This window comes from Brachyistius frenatus, unplaced genomic scaffold, assembly GCF_029030835.1.
Source record: "Brachyistius frenatus isolate BFR_SWC_R1_liver_20210118 unplaced genomic scaffold, ASM2903083v1 Contig_21, whole genome shotgun sequence".
NCBI lineage: Eukaryota > Metazoa > Chordata > Actinopteri > Embiotocidae > Brachyistius > Brachyistius frenatus.
The window spans coordinates 3,003,020-3,026,779 of record NW_027210620.1 but is presented as its reverse complement, the minus strand read 5'-3'; the positions used below and the strand labels follow the sequence as shown (position 1 = coordinate 3,026,779).

General features: G+C 44.8%; 3 protein-coding genes across 5 annotated transcripts; 2 read left to right on the top strand and 1 right to left on the bottom strand.

The window, feature by feature from the left end:
* The first annotated feature begins 702 nt into the window (after positions 1-702).
* Positions 703-8,262, top strand: acbd5a (acyl-CoA binding domain containing 5a). Its single transcript, XM_069696418.1, is given in 15 exon segments — positions 703-798; positions 1,155-1,275; positions 2,070-2,190; positions 2,642-2,714; positions 2,856-2,973; positions 3,098-3,130; positions 4,038-4,307; positions 4,424-4,615; positions 4,741-4,835; positions 4,958-5,075; positions 5,078-5,164; positions 5,367-5,584; positions 6,442-6,501; positions 6,661-6,770; positions 6,877-8,262. Coding segments are annotated over 14 exon segments (1,605 nt in total). The 5' UTR covers positions 703-798; positions 1,155-1,178; the 3' UTR covers positions 6,890-8,262.
* Positions 8,263-9,489: 1,227 nt separating this feature from the next.
* Positions 9,490-15,695, bottom strand: mastl (microtubule associated serine/threonine kinase-like). Of its 2 annotated transcripts, XM_069696417.1 has the most exons (12): positions 15,475-15,695; positions 15,237-15,374; positions 14,638-14,777; positions 14,472-14,560; positions 14,275-14,381; positions 14,021-14,180; positions 13,759-13,904; positions 12,505-13,530; positions 11,604-11,745; positions 10,495-10,608; positions 10,264-10,365; positions 9,490-9,692 (listed from the first exon to the last, which is right to left on the bottom strand). In XM_069696417.1, the coding sequence occupies exons 1-12, from the start codon at positions 15,640-15,642 to the stop codon at positions 9,535-9,537; spliced, it is 2,490 nt and encodes an 829-aa protein (XP_069552518.1). In that variant the 5' UTR covers positions 15,643-15,695; the 3' UTR covers positions 9,490-9,534. The 2 variants fall into 2 exon arrangements, 1 of the variants encoding a protein (XP_069552518.1); XR_011310836.1 differs by lacking the exon at positions 11,604-11,745 and having other exon boundaries at positions 9,604-9,692.
* A 527-nt stretch (positions 15,696-16,222) lies between these two features.
* On the top strand, positions 16,223-23,668 carry LOC138619759 (ATP-dependent zinc metalloprotease YME1L1-like). Of its 2 annotated transcripts, none has more exons than XM_069696488.1 (18): positions 16,223-16,463; positions 17,515-17,634; positions 17,943-18,111; positions 18,238-18,339; positions 18,430-18,539; positions 18,688-18,838; positions 18,929-19,012; positions 19,535-19,708; positions 19,806-19,958; positions 20,052-20,184; positions 20,282-20,344; positions 20,880-20,992; positions 21,225-21,380; positions 21,533-21,684; positions 21,767-21,893; positions 22,132-22,205; positions 22,541-22,627; positions 22,735-23,668. In XM_069696488.1, the coding sequence occupies exons 1-18, from the start codon at positions 16,428-16,430 to the stop codon at positions 22,873-22,875; spliced, it is 2,145 nt and encodes a 714-aa protein (XP_069552589.1). In that variant the 5' UTR covers positions 16,223-16,427; the 3' UTR covers positions 22,876-23,668. The 2 variants fall into 2 exon arrangements, with proteins under 2 accessions (XP_069552589.1, XP_069552587.1); XM_069696486.1 differs by having other exon boundaries at positions 18,929-19,036.
* The last annotated feature ends 92 nt before the right edge of the window (positions 23,669-23,760 follow it).

Here is a 23,760-nt window from a genome sequence, read left to right as displayed (position 1 = left end):
TTAATTGTGAGAGCGTCCATCACCGGTAAAGGCCAATGTGAGATATTGAAATATCTTTGGTTGTCTCAAATTAAAAAAATTTAAAAAAAAATAGACTAAATTCAGCTTACTACCACATGATAGGTTCAAGAGAACAACACATCCTCACATTTTGACAACCTGAACTTGAAATATCACTCAAACGATTAACTGTGAAAAACAGGAGGGCTTGATTTTACTGACTGATCAAATTAAACTCTTAATTTCAACTGTAGAAAAATCTTACTGCCAGTTGTCGAGCTCGGAAATTAAAGACAAAGTGAGAGCTCTTGTTTTTTCTCTACCGCCTACCTATCCGCTTCCAACTGAAGGAGCGAGAGAAAAAAACAAAAAAAAACACAGGGATCAGGACTCGAGCATGCTGGGATATGTAGTTTTCACAAACACTGAACTGTGGCTTGCAAAAGAGTGCGTGTTGAAAAAAAAAAAAATCTTTTGATATTTTCACTTCTCGACATTTTTTTTTTCCTCGTTGATTTCACAAACATTTTGTTGTCTCCTTTAAAATCCGCTCGCGAAGACTTGAAACTACATTTTCCTCCGAAGCGTTTTTTTTTTTTTTTTTTTTTTTCGGCGGGCGCAAAGGATTGTGGAACTTGTAGGCGTCATCGCCTTATTCGGCAGAAAATCACAAACTACAATTCCCTAAGAACACCTCTTTACCTGGCTTTTACAACACTGTTCATGGCGTCTGGTCGGAAGCTAAAGACGAGTCGCCTCCCGACGAACAGATAATAGCCCCCCCCGGTGAACTTAACGGTAAGTGACGTCGGGTGGGGCTTTTTTTTTTTTTTTTTTTTGTCCCGTCGACGGTGTTTTGGACGCGTAGCCGGCAGTTTAGCACTAATAACGGTGTTATTGCGCGTTGTGTCGCACACTAAGACGTGTCCTACATACCCAGCTGACTCAACCTCCTCCTACCGGCGGTCATAACACACTGTAAGGTGCTTTAACTTTAACTTTAAGGTAGTTGTTTTTTAATCTTAATTGATATTAAGCGAGAAAATCATCGTTGACTTTTCCGCGTCTTTTTTTTTTTTTTGTATTGACGTGTGTGTGTTTTTGTTGTTGTTGTTGTTGTTGTTTTGTTGGGGGAGGGGGGTGGGGGCGACCAGCTTGCCTCCGAAAGGGACGACGCGATGGAGGTGGAGAGAGTCAGCGTGGAGGATGAGAGGCGTTTGACCCAGCTGAGGTTTGATGCCGCCGTCAAAGTGATCAAGAGTTTGCCCCCCGATGGTGAGTTCATCCACCACCACCACCCCCAACCAGCCCCCTCCACCCTCCACCCGTAGGATTTGTCAACACCTGGTCAGGTGCAAAGTGCAGCAGCTTGGATTTCAATAATCCACTTTACTAGCAGGCTCGTCTCCCCCTGCAAGCAAAGCAAAGCAAAGCAAAGCAAAGCGGCACCACAACAGTTAAGAGTTCAAGGCCCTGCTTTGTCTACACATTTACAAAGAGACATAAAACAGCATAGTAAATACTAACTGAACAGCTGTTGTTGTTTTTTTTTGCACAGTGCAGGTGCAGTTTCTCTTTTTGCCACAAAGTCCAAAAATTCGTTCCTATGAAGGTACAAAATTGAAGCGAAATTACATTTCATTTAAATGCAATACTTTTTGTTGTTGTTGCAAACGAACATCTTAAATAAAATTTCAGAATGATTCAAAAAAAAACTACTCTTCGATTTGTTGTTGACAAAAACAAAGGCATCTTGTCAAAATATCAGTCTCTCTTGCACATATGAGCATTAGTGTGAGAGAGAGAGATACTAGTATTATTTTTTTGCAAATCAGAAGTAGGCCAATGTGATTTAATATGGAAAGCTTAACAACACTATTCTCAAACTCTCAAACGCATTTTACGTACTTATTAGATGTCGTTACAGTCAGGATTTTACAGTCCTTATTAATAAGGAGCATAACCACGAGCCGTGGAGGGGGGCCAAAACTAAAACTAAAAAAAAAAAAGGGTAGGGGGGGGGCAAACCTGTCCTGCTCTGTAATAATCGAACTTTCTTTCCCCTCCAGGTCCCTTTCAGCCCTCCAACGACATGATGCTCAAGTTCTACAGTTACTACAAGCAGGCCACCGCGGGAGTTTGCAATATACCGCGACCGGGCTTCTGGGACGCGGTCGGCAAAGCTAAATGGTAAAAAAATAAATCATCCTGTCATACTGGAAGAAATATTATTATTAAATATTATAACTCCCTCCGCTTGGTTTCTCCGCCTCGCCTCAGGTTGTGTTTCGGCGATCTCTGGACTCGGTGCTCGCTGAAATGCGACCTCTTACCTACCGGGCTGCGATGTTTCTCCTGTGAATTTTGCATCGGTGGGGGAGGCGGAGGGCATTGTACAATTAAATTTCTTTTCAGCATTTTGACCCACAACAAAACAAACAAACAAAACAAAACAAAAAAGCAGGTTGAACTCAAATAAACAAATAAACTGGCCCTGTTCAAATTTCAATTCTGATGACGCAGACTTTTTTTTTTTTTTTTTTTTTCCACGACTCTTAAATCTCTGCTTTACACTCGATTAAACGACACGATGCATTTCTTTTTCTCCCCCCCCCCCCTCCTTTACTCTTTATTTTTGTAGGGATGCATGGAGTTCTCTCGGAGATATGCCGAGAGAAGAAGCAATGGCGGCCTACGTCGATGAAATGAAACTGGTACGTGTTTTTCCACGTCGATTGTCCCTTTACGCAGGACGTAACATTGTTTTTGTTTTTTTATTACACGGCAGCACTCCTCGTCTTTATTTCTTACGGATCTGAGAAAAGTATCGTGTATATATATATATTTTTTTATAGATCCTGGAGGGGATGCCCATGAACGACGAGGTGGAGGAGCTCTTGCGGGTGCTCGGCCCGTTCTACGAGCTCGTCGACGACAAGAAAAAGATCACGCAGATATCGGACCTGAGCTCAGGTCGGTGTTTGTTTTTTTGTTTTTTTTTAATTACATTTTTTTTTTAATCTATTGCACTTTTTATTCTGAGACGTCAGAAACAGAATTAACTGTTTACAATTTGCCTCCTGTTGTGTGTGCTCAGCCCGTTTGACACAGTTTGCTAGGCAACTGGAAGGCAAGTACATCGCTGTGTAAACATGCGAGTCTGGTGATAAGAGTTTAGTGCCCGTCTGCTGCTTTTAGTGCTCGATGGCCGTCCTTTTAACGCATGCTGAATTAGTAGTCTGGCCCATTTAAGGTTCTGTCTCGCTTTCAGAAATGGACGCTTTCGATTTGAAACGGATCAAAAATAAACGACGCCTCTCGTCGAGCTGCAGGAAAATTCGATCCTCGAACTCGGGGAATGTTAAAAACTTCTTTCCAGACGGAGACAAATCTGGGAATTGGATGATTTTTTTTTTTAGACCAAAATCCTGAACTATTAGGCAATTTCAGCTTTGCATGTTTCAAATTTTAGTTGCCATTTATGAAAACGTAATAATTTCCATGAATGTGGCTTTAATGTTAGCCGGCTAGTTATTGTCAGTGTGTATTGTTTGGTAGCGCTGGTGGTCACCGACAGAAATAGAAAATGTAGCTTATAAGGTTGCGAGATAATTACCGTTATTGTTGGATTCATTCTTTAGTATTTCTTTCATTTCTTTCCGTATCGAAGCAACAGGAGGTGTGTGGGGGGAGGGGGGGGGTGCACGTGGGCAGCTGTTTTTGTTGTTGTTTTTTTTTTGTCCGCACGACGGTAGCGTGTTTTTCAGTTCATTAAAGGTCATTGAATTTCAGCTGTGTTAGTCTGTGAAGGTCAGAGGACTTTAACATTTGACTTGGAGCGGGAACCGCGCGCCCAGAACTTCCTTTAGATGAGGAATTTTTAGTTACGTGGCTCCAAGCAGCACTTAGTAAGTTGTAGCTCTATTGTAGACGTAAACAAGGTTGTTTTCATTTCATAAGTAAAGGAAGCATTGATTTTTTGTTTTTTTTGTTTTGTTTTTTTGGAGCTTGTCGTTAAAATCCAATTTGTCGTCCAGGATTTGGAACAATGTTGAACTCGATGCCGTCGAAGAGCGTCACGAAGAGCGTCGCGAAGAGCATCGTCAGAAGCATGGAGCTGAACGGCACCCTGGAGACCCGGCCCGCCCGGCCCAAACCGAAGGAAGTGAGGTCGGAGGAGGAAACGCATGAGGAGGAGCAGGAGGAGGACGTGGATGATGATGATGATGATGACGATGATGATGACGAGGAGGAGGAAGAGGACCGAGAAGAACAAGAAGAAGCGGTTATGAAGGAAGTCCGAAAAGGTATAAAAAATTTTTTTTTTTAAAGTTATGGAAATGGGTGTCAGAAAATATTCTCAGGAAAACATTCAGTGTAGATTTTCCTTCCTTCCTCCCCCTCCCCCCCCCTCCTACCACAGACAAGAAATCAGCAGCGTCACAACCAAAGAAGAAGAGTTCAACCAGGAGACACAAAGCGCCCCTGTCCAACGGTAAAGTGGCCAACGGGGGCTCCCATCTGACCAACGGGAGTCACGCCAGGGCCGCTCTGAACAGCGACGACTCGCCGGAGGGATCGGTCGGCGAGCCTCGGCTCAACGGGCACCACGCAGGTGAGGGAGGGGGGGGGGGGAGAGAGAGAGAAGTGCTCCCAGGACGGATAAATTAATGGGAGTCAAACAACGGAGGGCGAGAGTCTGAGCTTTCTTCTCTTTTCCTGTGCCCCTTCCACCATCAGACCCGAGCGTCGGCGTGTCCGGACCCAACCACCTGGCCAGCGACTCGGACAGCGAAGTCTACTGCGACTCTGTGGACCAGTTCGGTCAGGAAGAGGCGAGTGAAAAAATAAAAATAAAATAGATCTAAATATATATATATACCCACGCAAACACGGGTGGTGTTTCGTCAAATCGATCCGCTCCCCCGCAGCGATTCATTCTTAATTCCTTCTCCAGAACTCGGAGCGCAACCGCTCTCTGGACGACCTGGACGAAGACGAGAGCAACGTCCCGCCGCCTCTGGACGAGCCGCAGGAGGACGTCGGGGGTCCGGCGCAGGTGGTCAGGTGCGGGGGGAGGACGGAGAGGCGGGCGGAGCGACGTCGCGGCGACAGAGGTCGAACGCGGACACGGCGGGCGGCCCGGCGTCCAGAAGAGGACGAGGTGAGGTCGCACTCGGGCGCTCTTTAAATACGATGTTCCGAAAGGGCGAATCTCGTTTGCTGGAGCATTAATTGAAAATGAAGAGGCGTTTAAATGGCTCTACCGTTCATCTTTTAAAGAAAAACCGTCCGCAGTTGCACCTACATCTGTCACGAACGACACGAACCGGCGCCACCGACCTCCGATTGCGTTCTATTTTTAGGCTCCAAGTCTCCGGGCCTCGTCTCCGGACCTCCGGCGCGGCACGGCGACGACGACGACGACGACGACGGCGGCGGGGCCGGCGACCGCTGGGGCGGCGCGGTGACGCCCGGGGGGAGCCTGAACGAGCAGATCGTCGTGGCTCTGGCGAGACTGCAGGAGGACATGCAGAGCGTCCTGGAGAGGCTGCACACCCTGGAGGCCCTGACCGCCAGCCAGGTCAGAAAGAGACGAGTCACACGCTCCTCAAAACGGCAGATGAGTTAGACGAGGACACGACGCATCAAAGTCACGCGGTCGTTGCGGCTCAATGGAGTGATGGGAAGGTCACCGAGACAACAACAACAAAAAAAAACACATTGCTGCTCTGAGGTTTAATTTAACCGATGAATAAATAATTGTTTTAAGCAGAAATGCCAAAAATGTACCTTCTCAAATTGAATATTTTGAGGTTTTTGGGGCTGGCAGTCAAACAAAATGAGCACATTGAATGAGTCAACTTGGCCTCGAAGAGATTACAATTGTAGTTTTTTGTTTTGTTTCGGACCTTTAACAACTACAGGCAAACTGCTCGACGTTCCCGGAACAGTTTTCTGCATTGAAGTAGCAAGTAGAGGTTGAGAAGGACGATGCAAATTGATGTATGTAGATTGTTTTGGTGAAATAAGGAAGGAAATATATTTTGATTTAGTATTTGACTGAAGTATTCTATTTATCCTTCTTGCCATTCAAAATAAAGTAACATTGCACTGCAGAGTACACGTTCATGATTTAACACTCAAGAGTACTGAAGTTATTAAGTAAAACTAAAACGTAGCTGCGTTCTGGTCATATTATGAAAGGTTTGTCATTCATATGTCAAAAAAAAAAAAAATGTAGAGAAGCAGCTTTGGAAAATACAGAACCATTGAAATCTGACTGCATTTTTTTTTTTTTATCTAATCTGTGATTAACATGGTTTAAAACTATGAGTTTTAAAGAGGAGGAGATAAGGGGCCTGCACTTTGGTTCAGTAAACAACACTTTTACCTTTGACACAATTTTATGAACTTATTTTTCTTTGCTTCATTTTGCAGGCGAGATCAGTGGCTCTGTCTCCGCCGTACATGTCACCCCCGGTGACTAAGAAGAGTCAGGTAAACAAGTTTGAAAGACAACATACAGGTTTTTTTACAAACTGTATTTCAGATAAATTTAAGTTTTATAATCATTACTGGGAACTAAAAATTGTGGAAGAAAAAAAAATCGAATAAAATAAAGCTGATTCTTCATTTTATTTATCCCCCCCCCCATAGAAACCGTCCTGGTGGCCTTTTGACATTTCCCCAACCAGTTTGGCCTTCGCTGTGATTTGGCCCTTCGTGGTGCAGTGGCTCATCCGCCTGTACTTGCACAAGAGGAGAAGGTACTTCATCAAAAACTATACATTTTGCTGCATACTGTTATTTTCATTGTAATACTTCAATGAAGATTTTTTTTTTTTTTACTTTTTTTTTCCTTTAATTTAACAGAAGAATCAACTGAAGTGGCTCACAGCCAGACACCGATGGGCACGGACGATAACGAGCCCCCTCTAACCCTCTTTGGCTGGGTTGCTAAATGGCTGTAACTCCCCCCAATCATACCCCCCCCCCCCTCATCTGCTTAGAGAACCACAGCCCAGTGATTTGCTTTTGCACTATGAAGGAGGCGCTTCGAGTAATGACCCGAGAGGATGGCTGACTCTCGAGTGTGTTTGCACTGTTGGATGTGGAATCAAAAAAGGAACATGAATGTACAGGCTGTGATTATACAACCTTTTATTTTATTTTTTTTTGGGACGCCGCCGTACTAAAATCGTTGTTTTTTTTCCCTCGCTTTGTGTCGAGAGGGAAAATCTACAGTTGGAATATTATCGGTGTGTTCGTAGACCGTACAGTAGCTTCTCGGTTATTTCCATAACTTAGGTTTCGTTGCACACAAAAGAAAAAAAAAAAAAAATCAAAAAACGGGCCGTTGTCGTTTGATGTGATTTAGAAAAACGTTCCCGGCTTACTTTCATTAGTCGCCCAGGTAATGCTGCTATGGTAACATGTTGTAATAACTGCAGACTAGAAGCGAGGATTGTGTGTAATAATGTACCGATACGTGCGATTCTGTTTAATTCTGCGAATAAGTTCATATTTATTGCTCTTAGCGAAGGCACTGCTGGCCGCATATCAGCTGTAATACGTGAGGTTTGTGTTTCAGTGTTGTTTCGTAGGTCAGACGAGGTCCACCGTGTGTTTTCTCATCATGTGTCCGGCTTGCGTGTCACGTCGGGGGGGTGGTGGTGGGGTGGGGGGGGGTTCACGTTTCCAAATAGAAAAAAAGTGCCTCAACATCGTAAGGTACATTCACACTAGGTGGTATTATTATTATTATTATTATTAAAAAATTTCTTACATTTACATGTTGTGGCGTGCATAGCTGGACCAAATTAACAGCCGTGGGGCTGCGCGAATCTTCTGCTCGACCATGAAATGCATAACGCCCGTCTGGTGTCGTTCACGCGGTTCTGTTTCCTACGCGGTTTTACGTTCCTACGAATATTTTGTCTTCGAGCGATATTAATCCTGAATCCTGCAGCGAAGCAGCGAGCTTCATACAAATTGTATACAATAGCTATACAGTTTAGATCAAAAAGGCAATATTTTAATTGCATCCCTGTGTATAATTAATGTAGTATATTATATATCATATTTACAGAGTTTTGGCATCTGCAATCGCACTTATCTTTCCAGAGCCATTATGTTTTAATATACAAAGCGATAGTTTACCTTTCTACTGAAACGTATGAAGGATTTCTCGCCCTCTCTGCCTGTGGATAGAGTGGCGTCTGCATGTGGTAATAATCCCAGCCTAAAATAAAAAAGTTTTCACAAAAGCGGTTACGTCGGTGCAAATTATTTCAAATACACTGTTGGGACAGTTTGGGGAATGAGAATTAAGTTATAGCGTGTCCTATAACTCGGCACAAGGAGATGGAAATGGAGAAAATCAGTAATCCCACACTTATTCTGTGTAAAAGTTATTTTTCAACTTTTGGCATTGGTAAGGTTTCGCGTCTTTGTGCTGAACGACTTTTGTCCCAAAATGTTTCGTCGTCCTTTAAAAATGCTCAATTTAGATTTTTACCTCCGCCACTTCGTTTTTTGTTGGCGTTCGTTTGTTTGTGAGCACGATTGCGGGAAAACTGCCGGCACGACTTTCATGAAACTTGGTGGAAAGGCGTAGCAGAGGCCAAGTAAGAAGACGTTCAATTTTGGGGGGCGAATCCATAAATCTTTTCATTGACATTCCTCTTAAAATCCAGTAGATGGCAGTAAAGTTCAATAGTGACAAAACATAGGCCACTCTGGAAACGCAATGACTTCAAATCCAAATGCACTTGCTCAAACAACTGCTTGGGGAGGAAAAGGGCACAAAGAACATCATGTTACGAACACATTTTATTTGTACTTTCCTTCTTTTCTTTTTTTTCTTAGAGTAAAGGAGATAAAAGTTCTCAAGTAGAGCGAATGAACTAGTAGTGTAGACAAAACGGAAAGGAAATCGCATCCAAATAACAAATGGAAAAACGACATTAAAAAGCAGCCAAAACAGACCTGTCGGAATAGAAAGTGACACTCCTCACTAAAAACAACAGCCGACACAAAATCAACACGATTTACAGATAAAATACATTATTTATGAATATATTAGTAGGTTGGGTTTTTTTTTCCTCGGCAGGTTTGTACCCTTCGAAGAGAAATTCCCAATTCCTTTTTCTGAAAAAAAAAACAACAACAAAAAAATCCTATCTGCATGTAGAGTTAACGTTAATAGAACATAATAAAGCAGCAGCAGATAACGAAGTGGCAAACAAGTATTTTGCCGGTAAAGGAACCCAATTTAAGAGACATAACTATAAAACATAGAAATGCGACGTTTTAAAAGAAATGCACTTTCTGCGGAGCCTACTTGTAACTATCTAACCGGTGATTTGCACATATGTAAAATGTTGTTTTAAAACAAAAACAAAAAAAAGAGGAAATATCACAACAATCGCAAACAGAGAAAAGTAAATCCAAATCCACTTCGTTTTCGGGTATTTGTGGATGGATCCGCTCGAGCGCTTCGTCAATAAAACGACGTCGCGAGCGTGAACTCTACAGACTGAAACCGGACACGGAGATGTGCTGGGCGTTGTTTCTTGCGTCGAAGTACGAGGTGTCGGTTTCGTCCTCCGGCTGAGGTATGAAAGGCATCGGCTGGTTCTGAAGGTTGTCCCAGTCCAGGCCGTCAAACAGCGGGTGGCACTTCAGTTCTGGCGGAGGCAAAAGACAAAACAACAACCCCCCTTTTTAACACCCCATTTTTCTTTTTTTTAATTATTATTATTATTATTATTATTATTTAAATGTCCTACAAACATCCAGTTGGTTTAAAATCAAAAAGAAGCGATGAACTTAAAAATAAGACCATTTTGATGTCACGCTCTTCTGCGCCTCATTGCTGCAGGTCATATTCTGATTACAGCTAATAACAATAATAATAAATAATAAAATATGCAGGAGGTTTGATTGGCTTAAAAATGTAAAAAAAAAAACTAAATTAAAAATTTTAAAAAAAAACTTAAACAGCATTAGAAAAATCATTTCACATCAAATATAACTTGATGGCTTGAAGATTGGAATTTTTGGGGGTTTGAACATTGTTGTAAACTTTTGGTGTAACTTAAGTACACAAGTCAGAAAAACTACAATAAATACAATAAGACACGGGTCGAGTCGTTTTTAGGCCTTTGAAAGCGGAATAATTGCACATTTACACCTTTACTAATCTGAGGAACACCTTTTCCTTCAAACATTTTGGGGACTTTTTTTTTTTTCCCTCACCCTTTAAACCGGCCCGTCTCGTCATGTCCATGTTCAGCAGGATTTCAATGGCGTCCCTTGAGTTTACGGACAGTTCCTCCCCTCCCTCGGGCCAGGGGATATCTGAAAACGGTCGACAAAGTGAGGCGGGAAGAAAAGAAACTTTTTATATATATATTTTTATATATTTTTTTATATAGGGCTTTCGACGTCAGTTCCGCGTTTGCGGGCACCGAAAAACCCAAAACCGACCTCTGTTGAGAATGTTCTGGAAGACCAGCTGAGGCGCGTCGTCGTTGAACGGCGGGACGCCTGCGAGGAACTCGAAAAGACACACGCCGAGCGCCCACCAATCCACCATGCAGTCTGGTTTTGGGTGGGGGGCAAAAAAAGAAAAGAAAACAAGTTACATTTTTTTTTTTTTTTAATTCAGCCGCCGGCTTCAAACAGCTCAGTCCTCCTGTTAAAGCGTGCCCCGAGTGTACCGCAGCGGCAGCCGCCGTTGAGACCCGAGGACGACCGGCGGCGGGCGTTCGGTTTTCGGGAGCGAGACTCGCGCCCGCGGGGAGAACTCGGCAGAATCTTCAGGAATTTCGTATTTTACGGGAGCCGTCCGGGGTTTTTTTTTTTTTTTTGGATTCTCGCTTTAACGGGCAGATTTTGGCTCCGGTTACGACGGACGGCCCGAGACGCCGCGTCGTCACTCGCGTCAAACAGATCGACGCTGCGGCAATCGACGCTGCAAAATGTTTGTTTTTTTAAATGGCAAACGACGGGAAAACGTGACGCGCGGCGCGTCAACGGCACGTCAGATCGATGGGGGGAGGGGGGGGGGGTCGTGAGGTGTCGGCGGCAAAATGTCAACAACATTTATTTATTTATTTTTTTTAAAGATTTCCCAGGATTTTAAGTGCAGAAAAAAAGGAGATCAACTAAATCTGATTCCCCTGCAGTTAAAAAAAACAACAACCAAAAAAAACACTATTAAAACAATTTTGCAATCGCACACGTAAACCTCCGTCGCCTTCCCTCCAATCAGGCCCGCAGCTTGTTCACCCAATCCAAAAGGTCAGAAACAGGAGGGGGGGGGGAGGAGGGAAGAGCGAATGGATGGAGGGGAGGGAGGGGAGGAGGGGATCAGCTCATTTCCTCTAGCGTATTAGCAGGCTGGGTGAACATGCAGGCAACAGCTTCACAGTGAAAACTTACCACACTGACCACTTCCTGAAACTAAAAAGGAAAAAAAAACACACAAAAAAACGCCTCGTCATCAGAGCTACAAGGTCAACAAAAATGGCGTTTTCATCACAAGACCGGAGTCGTCGCGGGGGGGGGGGGGCTTTTGAGTTCCCCTCTCTCACCGTGCGGTTGTCTCAGAAGCAGCTCTGGGGCCAAGTAGTCCGGGGTCCCCAGGATGGGCGCACCCTCGACGGGCAGCGCACCCCGCCGGACGCTCTTCGGAGTCCTGAACGGGGTGTGAGAGGTCGACATGGGCTGAGGAGTCTGACGTGAGGAGGAAATTAAAAAAAAAAAATAAATAAAAAAAAAAAAAAAAGGGAAACATGGCAAATAAGACAACATGCATTAAAAAATTTAAAAAAAAATATAATAAAAATTGTACGTCCACCACGTGGTGGCGCTAGGACAACGATTCAGGACCGCGAATGTACCAGACTTCCACTGAAGGGACCTGCAGATTTGCAGTATGTGAAGAGAAACGTGACTCTGATAACTTTAATTCACGCGCTTCCTTTGGTACCGTCGATTCCAAATCAGTACTGTCAAGTACGGAAACGTGCGGAGCACTTCAAGCACCAGGATGATGCACTCAAAACGGTCCAAAAAAAAAAAAAAAATACTTGCGAAACACTTTCCACACTCAAAGGCCGCCATCTTGGCTAATGGCTACGTAGAGGAAAGGGGGCGGGGCCAGAGATCTAAAGGATTTTCACATTGAGGCGTCTGGGGAGGCTGCAGCTGCACAAAAGTACTTATTACATCAATTCTTAATAGCAAACAGTTATTTTATGTCACACAGCACTACCCTGTGCATTTTATATTTGATATTTGATATTTTTTATTGCTATTTTATTGCTTTTCTATGATTCTATTATTATTATTATTAAAAAAATTTCCCTTCGGGGATTAATAAAGTAACTACCTAACCTAACCTAACCTAACCTAACATAACCTAACCCACCCTAACCTAACCTACCCTGTTGAAATTTGCTGCACTACACGGGTCAGAGTCGTGGCGCCTACCTGACAGGGAGAGTTGTTGGAGTCGGGTCGTCTCTGCACCGGCGTGGCGTTGCCAGACGCGGAGTGATGAAAAGCCGCAGCGGACGTGTCCACGGCGGACGTGTCCACGGCGGACGTGGACCCGACGCTGAACCGGGACACCGCCGACGCGTTGGAGCGGTCGATGGAGCTGCAGTAGCTGCGGAAGGCGACGACGTTCCGCGGCTTGAGGAACGAGGGGGACGGAAAGGAACCCCGAGATTCGCCCCGCCGCCTGAAGTGACCGAGTTTCGGCGTTTCGGCCACGGCGGAGGGAGTCCGCGGGAGCGATTCGCCGACGGACGAGTCGGTCACCTCCTCTCGCTCCTCGCGGCACGCCGAGTGTGCGCGTCCGGAGGGCTCGCTCGCCCGGCTCTCGATGGTGAGGGACGTTTCGTGCATCGACCCGTCGGAGTCGAGGCACAAGCTCCTGAAAATGTGACTGTTCCCGGCCAGCGGGGACGGGAAGCTCAAATGCGACAAGTCTTTGGCGCCGTCTTCAAACACGTCCTCCGCCGCCTCTTCCAGTTCGCCAAACAGACTTCTGTCCGCGGGGACGGGGCTGGAGCGTTTGGGGACGCGGTCTTCGCCGGCCCCGACGCCCTCCGTCGAGGCCACGAAGTCGCCGATTCGGACGGTGGAGAACGTTCCGGTGAGGCCGGTGCGAAACGCCGCCGCCTCGTCCGGAATCTCGTAGAACCTCTCGTAGTCCGCGTCCCTCTTCTTGGCTCGCATCTGCAGCGGCTCCGGAGTTCCTTCGACATCTGAAAATGTCCTCTTCGCGGACGGGGGCGCTGCGGGCCGACAGGCGCCCGTCGCGGATTCCGGTTCGTTGGGACGAGGCCTTTTATCCGCGAGATCGCCTTGATTGGACTTTTTGGACGGGCCGCCGGCGGCGTCGCCCGAGAAGACGGAGGCGCAAGGCTTCGTGGGAACGCAGTCCTGTTTGGGCCTTTTGGACTCCGACCGCCCCCTCCGCTTCTGCTCATTGACGTGTTCATTTTCTTTCTGAGGGAGAAAGTGAAAACAGGAAAAACAAGATCACAGCCACCCGCGAGCTAATCCGAGAGATTAGTACAACAGGGCGTATTCTCTGCATTCTTTTAGAAGGGGGGGGAACAAAAAAAACATGACTTTGATGCATAATTTGATTTAAATTAAGATTTGGGGGCAGTCGGGACACTTCTGGTCAAAATTTTGAAGTTATTGAATAGTCCATAAAGGACGATCACTGACCTCCTCAAACTCCCACAGCGGACTGATGCCTCCCTCGGTGTCGGTGGTGCTGCCGGCGCTCATCGTCTCGAACCTCTTTCTGCTCTTCAGCAAAGTGGGAGTCAGGTTTTTGGCCAGCTTATGGGGACTGAACATGCTGTTAGGACCTACGAAGACAAATAACAAAAAAAAAACAGTTGCATGTATTCGACATCATTACCGGGACCTCGCCCGGAAGCGACACGGCGCTTTAAATATCTCGGGATGTCCACCGCGACCGTACCCATTTTCCACAGGTAGGGAGCCGGAGAAAACGGCTCGTCGCTTTTCTTCATCACCGGAGAACCGAGAGAGTTGTTCTTCGGTTTTATTTTGCCGCAGGTCACCGGGCTGGAGGCAGCGGACACACTGCAGTGACGCTTGCCTTCACCCGCAGGCGTATTCTGCGTTTAAAAAGAAGTAAAGCAAAGTCGTTGGCGCAACACAAACTATGCAAATTGAACATCTTCTCGTATGAAAATATGTCAAATCACTTACGAATCCGAGGGAGCTGATTAAGGAGAGGACTTGACCCGGCGTGCGGAAGTAATCCGTTTTTTGTTTGGCCAAGGACGGAGTAGTGAGGATGTCCGTGAGACTCAGCTCTGATCGAGAAAGCACACAGATGAAATTAATAACACTAATATTGCTCATCGCGATGCTCGTAACACGTTCGAGCTTCAGGGGATTCGCACCTCTGTCAAGTTTGACTTTAGAAAGGCCGAAGTCCGTCAGTTTGATGTGACCTTCGTCGGATAGGAGCATGTTGTCCGGCTTCAGGTCCCTAAAAAAAAAAAAAAAAAGTTCTGGTGAGGTCACAACATAATACACATTTAATAACACCTAAATATTTCAAAGTACCTGTGGATGATCCCGTGACGGTGGAGGTAGTCCAAAGCCAGTGCGACTTCTGAGGCGAATTTTACAGCCATATCCTGGTCAAAATAACCGTAGATGTGAAGGAGAGATTTCACATCTCCTCCGATGAGGTATTCCATCACCTGCGAGTGAAAAGAATATGAAGATTCATGAAAATACTCCAGCACGAGTAAAAGTCTTGCATTCAAAACCTTAAGTAAAAAGTATGCAAGTAGTATTCGGTCTATCCACACAAAAAACAAAAATTCATCACCAAATTTGGAGTTGTTTTTTTTTTTTTTACTGGACATGGGTATGAAAAAAACACGTAACGTTAAAAGTAAGAAGTAATTTGGAGTAAAAAGTACTATATTTTGCCTCTGAGATTCAGCGGAGTACAAGTATGAAGTTTCTTCAAATGGAAATACTGCAAGTGGCTCTACAAATACCTGAAATTTGTACTTAAGCGCAGTAAATGTACATTTCGCCCATGTTTATACAGATATAAATAAATCAAAATGCACATTTCAGACCAATAAAAAAAAAACAGAATAATACTAAATGAAACTAAAAGTGTTTGGTGCACGTCTTTAAACCGGTACCAGGTAGACCTTGGCGGCCGTCTGGAGGGAGTAAAACAGGTGAACCACGAAGGGACTTTTGCTCAAAGCGAGCGCGTCTCTCTCCGCCTTCATCTGGCCCGTCATGTTCTTATCAACCATGTCCGCTTTCTTCATCACCTGCGGGAAGACAAATAAAAGGGACACTTTCCAGCTGAGACGAGAGCTCCGTTTTGAACACATTCAGGAGTTTGGCCGGGAGACCGAAAAAACGACCGACCTTGACGGCGTACAGCCGCGCGTTGCTCTTCTTCCGTGCGAGGTAGACTTTGCCGAAAGCGCCGCGGCTGATGGGCTTCAACACGGCGAAATCGTCGATCGAAGGCGGCTTAGGAACATCCGCCGGTTTCACACGTCCCCCCGAATTGCGCTTTTCTTCCGCGTCCATTATTTAGGTTTGGTTTATTGTTGTTGTTGTTGTTGTTGTTGTTGTTTAACAGCCGGCCGCATGTTGAAACGACACTCCGGAGTTTGTTTTGAAATTTTTTTGAATTCGACTGTTTTCGCGGGGGTCCCGCGACGTTCTTTTAGGTGTTCGTAAGACTTGCCTGTCGAAAGCGAAACAAACATGCGGCTAAATTTTAAAAAATAATAAATAAATAAATCCTTTATTAAGGTTTCGTGTACGATTGTTGTACGTCTCATCGTTTCTTAAAAACATCTTGAGAATATAATGATATTTAATTGTTTGATATTATTCATTGCGAGCAGGCAGTTACAAACTCGTGAAAAATCGCATTGTGTAAAAAAAAAAAAATACAATGCTCTTTTCTTTTCTTTTTTTTTTTAAACTTTAAGTTACATTGTGGGGGGAAAAAAAAATGCAAGTCGAGTTGTAATTCAAGGCAAACGATGCCCATCATTTTTTTTTTTAAATATAAACGTAACGTTGCCGTTCCGCGGGTGACGCAATGACGCGATGACGTAACCCGTACCCGGTAGTAATTCTCGCCTACGTCATTTTGTAGTCCATTTGACCTCGGATGCCGGAGAAACCATTTGCTGTTATTAGCTAAGCCGCTGAAAAGTTGTGTAACAAGGGGAACCAAAAGGGCATCGCTCCGCCGGGGACGGAGCGGTCGTTCGTTTATATTATATACATATCGAGGGCTGGTCCTCACACATCGACCCTCCTCTTCGTCTCCATTTTATATCGTCTTCTTTCGGCAAAACATGTTTTCACTGTCAACGTCGTTTCAGCCTCAGCAGGTAAGCAGCTTCTTCTCGGCTAACTGACGCGTGTTTGCCCTCCTCCTCCACCTCCTCCACCTCCACCCTCCCGACTACGTATCGATCTTATTAGTTATAAAGTTTAACTGTTGTAGGAGTCGTACCAATAAGTCTTTTCTCTCTCTCTCTCTCGGGTCAATGAGCTCGGCTAATGTTAGCATCAACGTCCGATCGCTCTCGGGAAAAAAAAAAAAAAAGCAGCCCGTGGTGACGTCACGCTCTCGCGCGATTTTAGTTTTTTTTGTTTTTGTTTGTTAGACTTTTACTATTCAATATGTGGTTGGGTTTAAAGTCAATTTAAAAAAAAAAAAAAAAAGGTGCTTATTCAAAGAGCCGGGGTTACGCAACCTCTCCCCTCCACCCCTCCCTCACATCCTCCTCTCCATCTGACGTATGGTGGACGCCACACTGTCCTCTTTGTTATTTCCAAGCCGAGTCTCCCAACTCTTGACGTAACTGTCCGGGGAAGCTTGTCTGGAAGAGTCCCATAACATCCAGCAGAACGGAAATCCTCTGAAACAATAATAACTTATCTGTTATGTACACATCATAAATAAAGAGCAACGAGTTATACACTATTTTGATAATTGGTTAATTGTTTTGGGTCTTTTTTTTTGTTTGTTTTTTTGCTTTTGTTGAGGCTGGTGTGTTTTTGTTGGGTGTCTATTACTGGAAAAACTACTTGCTCGATTTTCATGAAACTTGGTGGAAAGGTGTAACGTGGGACACGATATAAGCCATTCAATTTTTGAGGGTGTAGGAATCAATCATGGGGTGGATTTACTCCTTTTTTTTTTGTCGCTTTTATTAACATTGCAAGATGGGAGGCCTTTTTTTTTTTTTTTTTTTTTAGCCAACTAGATTCCATGTTTATCGTCTGTCTTACGCAGGGTCAAGACAAAACAAGACATTTTAAGCTCCATCTTGTTCTGGGTTTTTTTTGTGGAAACACAGATTAATCGATAGCAAAATAAAGTATTTGCAGCCCTGTGCCGAAGGACTGTTTCTTTACCCTCCTCGTGTCTCCCAGATGATCGTGCCTCTCAGCCAGCTCATCAATGCCCTCCACTCGCTGAAGAACTCCGCCACAGCTTCAGTCCAGACGCTTCACAAAGACTTCCCTCCAGAGCACAGTTCATTTCTAAAAGAGGTGAGATGGATGCATGTAATACTTCAGTGACGGCATGACGGATGCAGTGCTGAAAAAGAAAAGGTCACATTGGTTCTGCAGCCGATAACATCATGGAATTACTTTGACATACATTTTTTTTAAAGTGACGCAGACAAATTGCCGTAACTTTACAGATCATTTGTTTAAATGCGTTCAGCAGAAGCTCGACGTGTCACCTGGAGTTCTTATTAAGGGCTCTAAAAAGCCACATTCCCACCCGCCGGTCATCCTCGTGATTGTCTTGAAGTGGAGATAACCGACTGTCGCTGTCCTTTTGAAAATCACAGCCCAGCGTGAGTCTGAGGGATCTGGGCCTGTCGGAGGTCCGGGTGAGTCAGCTGAACGAGCTGGTCAGCAGGTTGCTGCCTGAACCGCATCCAGAAGAACCTCCCGCCGTCCCCTCGATATGGAGGACGACTCACGTTTCTGCGGACAGCTTCTTCCACAACAAGCACGGTGAGCTGCTCGCCCGTGGCCGGCTGGGACAATCTTGTTGCTATGGAACTGTGTATTGCTATTCGTGCACATGTTATGCTGAAAAACAGACCTTGAGTTTTTATTTTCACACAATTGGTCTCGCAGGGTTTGCGCACAGAAGGTCGGGGGTTTTCAGCTCGCCGTTATTCAACAGACAACACCGCAGCCCCCTTAAAGAAGTTTGCTCAGAGCTACAGTTTTTGCCTGGTAAGACGCTGACCTTGCACATCTACGATGACCAACGTGTGAAACTTCGTTGTTATATTTCGTATTTGCTTAACGTGTATTTCCTCCTAGTTTGGGTCCAGATTCGGGGTTTTAAGACTCTGAAATCAAAGACCAGACGGAGGGAGTCCGGTTACGACGGCCCGGTGGAGTCGGAGGGCTACACGCCAGCTTTCATGAAGGTACACGTTAGTGTTGAGGACGTGTGACGGGTGTATCTGTTGCAGTACCTGTGTGTACATACAGTCGCTGGTTATTGGAAAACAAATGTTTTTGTTTTTTTGCTGTTGTATAAAGCTATAAAGTATAAGGCTTTGTTTTCCCTCACAGGGGCTGCTGTTGAGGGAAAAGGGGCCGGAGGCTCATTCGCTCAACCAAGTGACAAAACAGAGGAACCTTCCAGAAAACCAGCAGGAGGCTTTCAAGACGGGCTTCACCGAGGGGTTCATGAGGTCCCAGGCCTTCACTCAGCGAACACAAGGCACGCATGGAGAGACCCACCCGCAGTTTTATCTCGAGTTGCACCGAATCTCACGGCTAACTCGGTCTCTGCTCTGTTTTCTGTGGACAGACTCGCTGAGGAGAACCAGGTTGATCCTGCTGGTCCTCCTCCTCCTCGGTATCTACGGCCTGTCCAGAACCCCGTTTCTCTCGGGTAAAGGCTCCTTTTCTGACGCTGGTTTGTTTCAGTTTTCATTCTCTCCCTACGCTTGCAAGTCAAATCGCAACCCTACATGCACACTGTAATTAAAACAGAACTTTGTTGCGTTCCCAAGGGGTGTTGAATTACAATCAGCGTTTCAATTTTCAACTCTCATATTTCTCGTACTATGTTTTTGTTCGACAAGTATCTCGCAGTATAATTTACAAGCAACGGCATGTCTGCTAAAGTGTGCATGTAGAGTTTTTTTCTGACTTTTCTAGTGCATACTGCAGTGTATTAATATCCTATCTATACCAGTTGTTTATATTTTCATAACTGTGCTATACGAGTACCTGGAAGCAATAAATACAAAAAAAATTTTTTTTTAAAAAGCAGCATAAATGTTGTTTTTCAGAATCACATATGTGCCTCAGACAGTAAAGCACATCGTAACCAGCAGCTATGTCGTTACGAGCCACTGTAGAGAAACACCGTACCGAACAGACTGTTTCTTTTGGTGGGGGGGTTTTGCAGTGAGGTTCCGCACCACGTCCGGTCTCGACTCGGCAGTCGACCCCGTCCAGATGAAGAACGTGACGTTCGATCACGTCAAAGGAGTCGAGGAGGCGAAGAACGAGCTGCAAGAAGTCGTCGACTTTCTCAAGAACCCGCAGAAGTTTACCGTGCTGGGCGGAAAGCTGCCTAAAGGTTGCCGTTTCATTTCCTGCGTTTGTTTTCACTGTCAGTGGAAGAAATACCGATCACGTCACTTATTCGAATTAGCTTCCTCCTCTTGTTTTCTCAGGGATCCTTCTCGTCGGCCCACCGGGAACAGGAAAGACTCTGTTGGCGCGCGCCGTGGCCGGAGAGGCCGACGTCCCTTTCTACTACGCCTCCGGCTCCGAGTTCGACGAGATGTTTGTGGGCGTCGGCGCGAGCCGAATCCGGAACCTTTTCAGTGAGTCTGCCGGATGGGAGGAGAAAATGTGATTTTCAAAGATGAACCCAAAAAGCAACTACAATCTCTTCTTCTTTTCTTTTGTTTTCGCAGAGGAGGCGAAAGCGAACGCTCCCTGTGTGATCTTCATCGACGAGTTGGACAGCGTGGGCGGGAAGAGGATCGAGTCTCCGATGCATCCTTACTCGAGACAAACCATCAACCAGCTGCTGGCCGAGATGGACGGGTCCGTTTTTATCTGAACTGAACAGTGTGAATTCAATAACGCTGTGGAGAACTTCCACTAACAACCATCGATGTTTTTGTTTTTGTTTCTTTTACAGATTTAAACCAAATGAAGGGGTCATCGTTATTGGTGCTACAAACTTTGCTGAAGCTTTGGATAAGTAAGTTTAGATTTCAGATGAATTCCTTTTTTTTTTTTTTTTTTTTGCATAAATATGCTTTAATTAGCATATTTAAGTTGCTGAATAAGCAGCTCCATGTGCGGAAGGATATCGGCTGGTCCGACAGGTAGCTCACTCTCCGGCCTTTTACTTCCAGCTCTTTGTAGCATGATTCCTCTCACAGATCCTCCAGCTGTTTCATTCCCGTTTCTATTTTACGGTCTCGGCTACAGCGACGGGAGTTTAGTGTGAATAATCATTTTAATTCATCCAGACATTTAGACCTTTTTTTTTTAAATTTTATTTTAAAAATCGACATTCAATTCAAATTAACAACTTTATTTTGAGCACTTAATTACCAGTGTTGGTCTTTGTGCAGCTTCTGAAGAGAAACCTTCATTTTATAGACATTTGTAAGGGACGTATATTTAGATGTGACATTTCTTTCTTTTTTTTTTTTAAAGTAATTTAAGTGAGCTGAAGTGTATATGATCTTAACAGGACTTTTCATTTCTGCTGCATTGTTATTTTTCAGCGCTCTGGTGCGGCCAGGGAGGTTTGACATGCAGGTGACGGTGCCTCGCCCGGATGTGAAAGGACGCACGGAAATTCTCAACTGGTACCTCTCCAAGATCAAAGTAGACTCCAGTAAGTCTCAGTGTAAAACACCCATGAATATTTAAGATATTTTAAACTAATATTTTGTTATTTCTACGGTTTTTTTTTTTTTTTTTCATTTGCGTCTTCGGAAACAATTTGAAATTCCAGAACTGACGAGAAGCATTCAAAGACTCAGAGAAGATCTTTGTTTGCCGTTTCTGTTAATGACTCCCTTGTCTGTGATTGCCTTTGTGAAGACGCTCTGTTCGCTCTTCTGCAGGCATCGACGCGGAGATTATCGCCCGGGGCACCGTGGGCTTCTCGGGGGCCGAGCTGGAGAACCTGGTGAACCAGTCGGCCCTGAAGGCGGCGGTGGACGGGAAAGAGATGGTCACAATGAAGGACCTGGAGTTCGCTAAGGACAAGATCCTCATGGGTGAGTACACACACACACACACACACACACACACACAGCGCTTTCGACGTGCTCTGCAGCCCTCACCACACATCACATGAGACGGATTACACACACATTTCATTTAAGCACCATTTAATCCTCTCGTTCTTTCTTTTTTTTGTGTGCCCCAGGTCCTGAGAGGCGGAGCATTGTGATAGACAAGAAGAATAAGACCATCACCGCGTACCACGAGTCCGGCCACGCCATCGTTGCCTATTACACCAAAGATGCAATGCCCATCAATAAGGCCACCATCATGCCAAGAGGGCCGACTCTCGGACATGTGAGCTTTTTTTTTGTTTGTTTGTTTGTTTTTTTTTTGTAACCAGGTCCTAAAACTAATCTGCCTCGTCTCTGTCCTCCAGGTGTCCATGCTCCCGGAGAACGACCGCTGGAGCGAGACGCGCGCCCAGCTGCTGGCTCAGATGGACGTCAGTATGGGCGGCCGAGTCGCGGAGGAGCTCATCTTCGGCGACGACTTCATCACCACGGGTGCGAGATTTTGATTTTGTCGGATGCTTTGTGAGCTGTCAGTACTGAGGTGTTGTTCGCACCGGGCACCCTTCCTCAAGATAAAATGCTTGAGCTGTGAATGTATGACGGTAGTATTTAAAAGTTTGATCTTTCAGAACATCCTGTAGGTTTCATTGCTATAATACTTTTCTTTTTTTTTAATCGTTGTGATGAACTTGTCTTAGTTTCAATCTCTTCCTGCTGTTGTGTGTTTTAGGAGCCTCCAGCGACTTTGATGGTGCGACCAAAATAGCAAAAATGATGGTGACCAGGTTCGGCATGAGTGAAAAGGTAAAAATAATTTAAATCTTTACTGCAGATCATTGGGGGGGGGGGGGTTTACTCATGAATGTCCTTTGCTTCTCGCTTGAGGTTGTTTAAACTAAAAACAAATTCTGCAGTAACTGATTTCTTGCACTCAGATTTATTATTTACAAATATTACAGCCCACAGAGATAAAAAACCTCAAGTTCTCTAAAATAACTGCGACGCTCAAGACCACGAAAAGCTCTTCTCTAAACCAGAGTTACAGTTTAAATCACCCCTTCTCTGTTTGTAATGATGAGCAGTGATGATACACGAGGTATTTTTTTTTTTATTCAACCTGGGGATGTGTTTCGTCGCAGCTCGGTGTCATGACCTACAGTGACATTTCCAAGCAGAGCCCCGAGACACAAGCAGCCATCGAACGGGAAGTCCGGGTTTTACTGAAGGTGAGCTTTTCCCCATTACGGCACAGTACGCTCGATTCCCAGCTGGATAATAACGGATGCTTTGTAGGTTATTCTTCGGATTCATCTCGCTTTCTCTTTCCGTCCAGGACTCGTACGAACGAGCTAAAAACATCCTGAAGACGTACAGCAATGAGCACAAGAACCTCGCCGACGCCCTGCTGACGTATGAAACTTTGGATGCCAAAGAGATCAAGCTGGTGCTGGAGGGCAAATCGCTGGACCACTAGATACCTCGGGTTTTTAGACTCTCGAAATCAAATGTACATATGATGCCGTGTGCAATCCAGCCTGGGCCTTTTGGGAGGCCTCAAATTTCATTTGTTTGTGTCCCTCTCGGTGTCAAAAGTAAAGACGACACCGAAATGATTTTGTTTTCCCCATCGTATATACATTTTTAGCGTTTCAGCTTTCATTTGACATTTCCTTTAGAGAGAACTGTCGGTTTCACGGTGATTTAAAAATAAAAAAAATTCACAGTGTAATTGGAGGAAAATAAACAAGTTTGTGTACTTTAAGTTCGCACACTGTTCTTTTTTTTATTTTATTTTAAGGGCTCCTTGTCCTGTAATTTCATCGCAAAAGACCTCTGTAGTAGTTTTATACATCAGGGTCGTATTTGGCTTCATATGAATTCGACACAGATTATGATTTGCCTCGCGTATTTGTACAGACCGGCAAACACCATAGGACCTTAAAGTTCCTAGAATGTACCACCTTGGCTCTGGCAAGGTACAGGTGATCCCGCTGTTTATTGATGAACTCCTCCAGAGTTTTTCCTCTGAGGATCTGTTTTTGTTTGTTCTTATTTATTTAAGTGCCCAAAGGTGTCTTTTCTTTTCTCTCTTCTTTTTTTTCCTTCCTGATAGTAGCATTATAGGTCCTCATGTCGTAATCTTGACTAACTGATAAATGAGGAGTTGTGTACATACAGTAAGCGTATAAAACGATTGGGTTGGGGCTTCTGTTCCTTCCTTTAGACTAAGGCCTTCTTGAAGCTCAAATAAAGATTACTCGTAAGAATCCGTCTCGTTCATGTCACGCACAGCACACGATTTAAATAACACTGACTTCCATGATTGTTTGACATTGCAACAAGCTGTAAACACGGCACC

What these genes read in the sequence shown, in the direction of transcription:
- mastl (XM_069696417.1), bottom strand. Translation starts at nt 15,642, where the DNA reads ATGGACGCGGAAGAAAAGCGCAATTCGGGGGGACGTGTGAAACCGGCG. An exon ending in TCCCTACCTGTGGAAAATGG is followed by an intron (nt 13,905 to 14,020) that starts GTACGGTCGCGG and finishes TTGTCTTCGTAG; the next exon opens with GTCCTAACAGCATGTTCAGT. An exon ending in GCTTCTGAGACAACCGCACG is followed by an intron (nt 10,609 to 11,603) that starts GTGAGAGAGGGG and finishes ACCCAAAACCAG; the next exon opens with ACTGCATGGTGGATTGGTGG.
- LOC138619759 (XM_069696486.1), top strand. Translation starts at nt 16,428, where the DNA reads ATGTTTTCACTGTCAACGTCGTTTCAGCCTCAGCAG. An exon ending in TTTGCTGAAGCTTTGGATAA is followed by an intron (nt 20,345 to 20,879) that starts GTAAGTTTAGAT and finishes GTTATTTTTCAG; the next exon opens with CGCTCTGGTGCGGCCAGGGA. An exon ending in AAGTCCGGGTTTTACTGAAG is followed by an intron (nt 22,628 to 22,734) that starts GTGAGCTTTTCC and finishes CTTTCCGTCCAG; the next exon opens with GACTCGTACGAACGAGCTAA.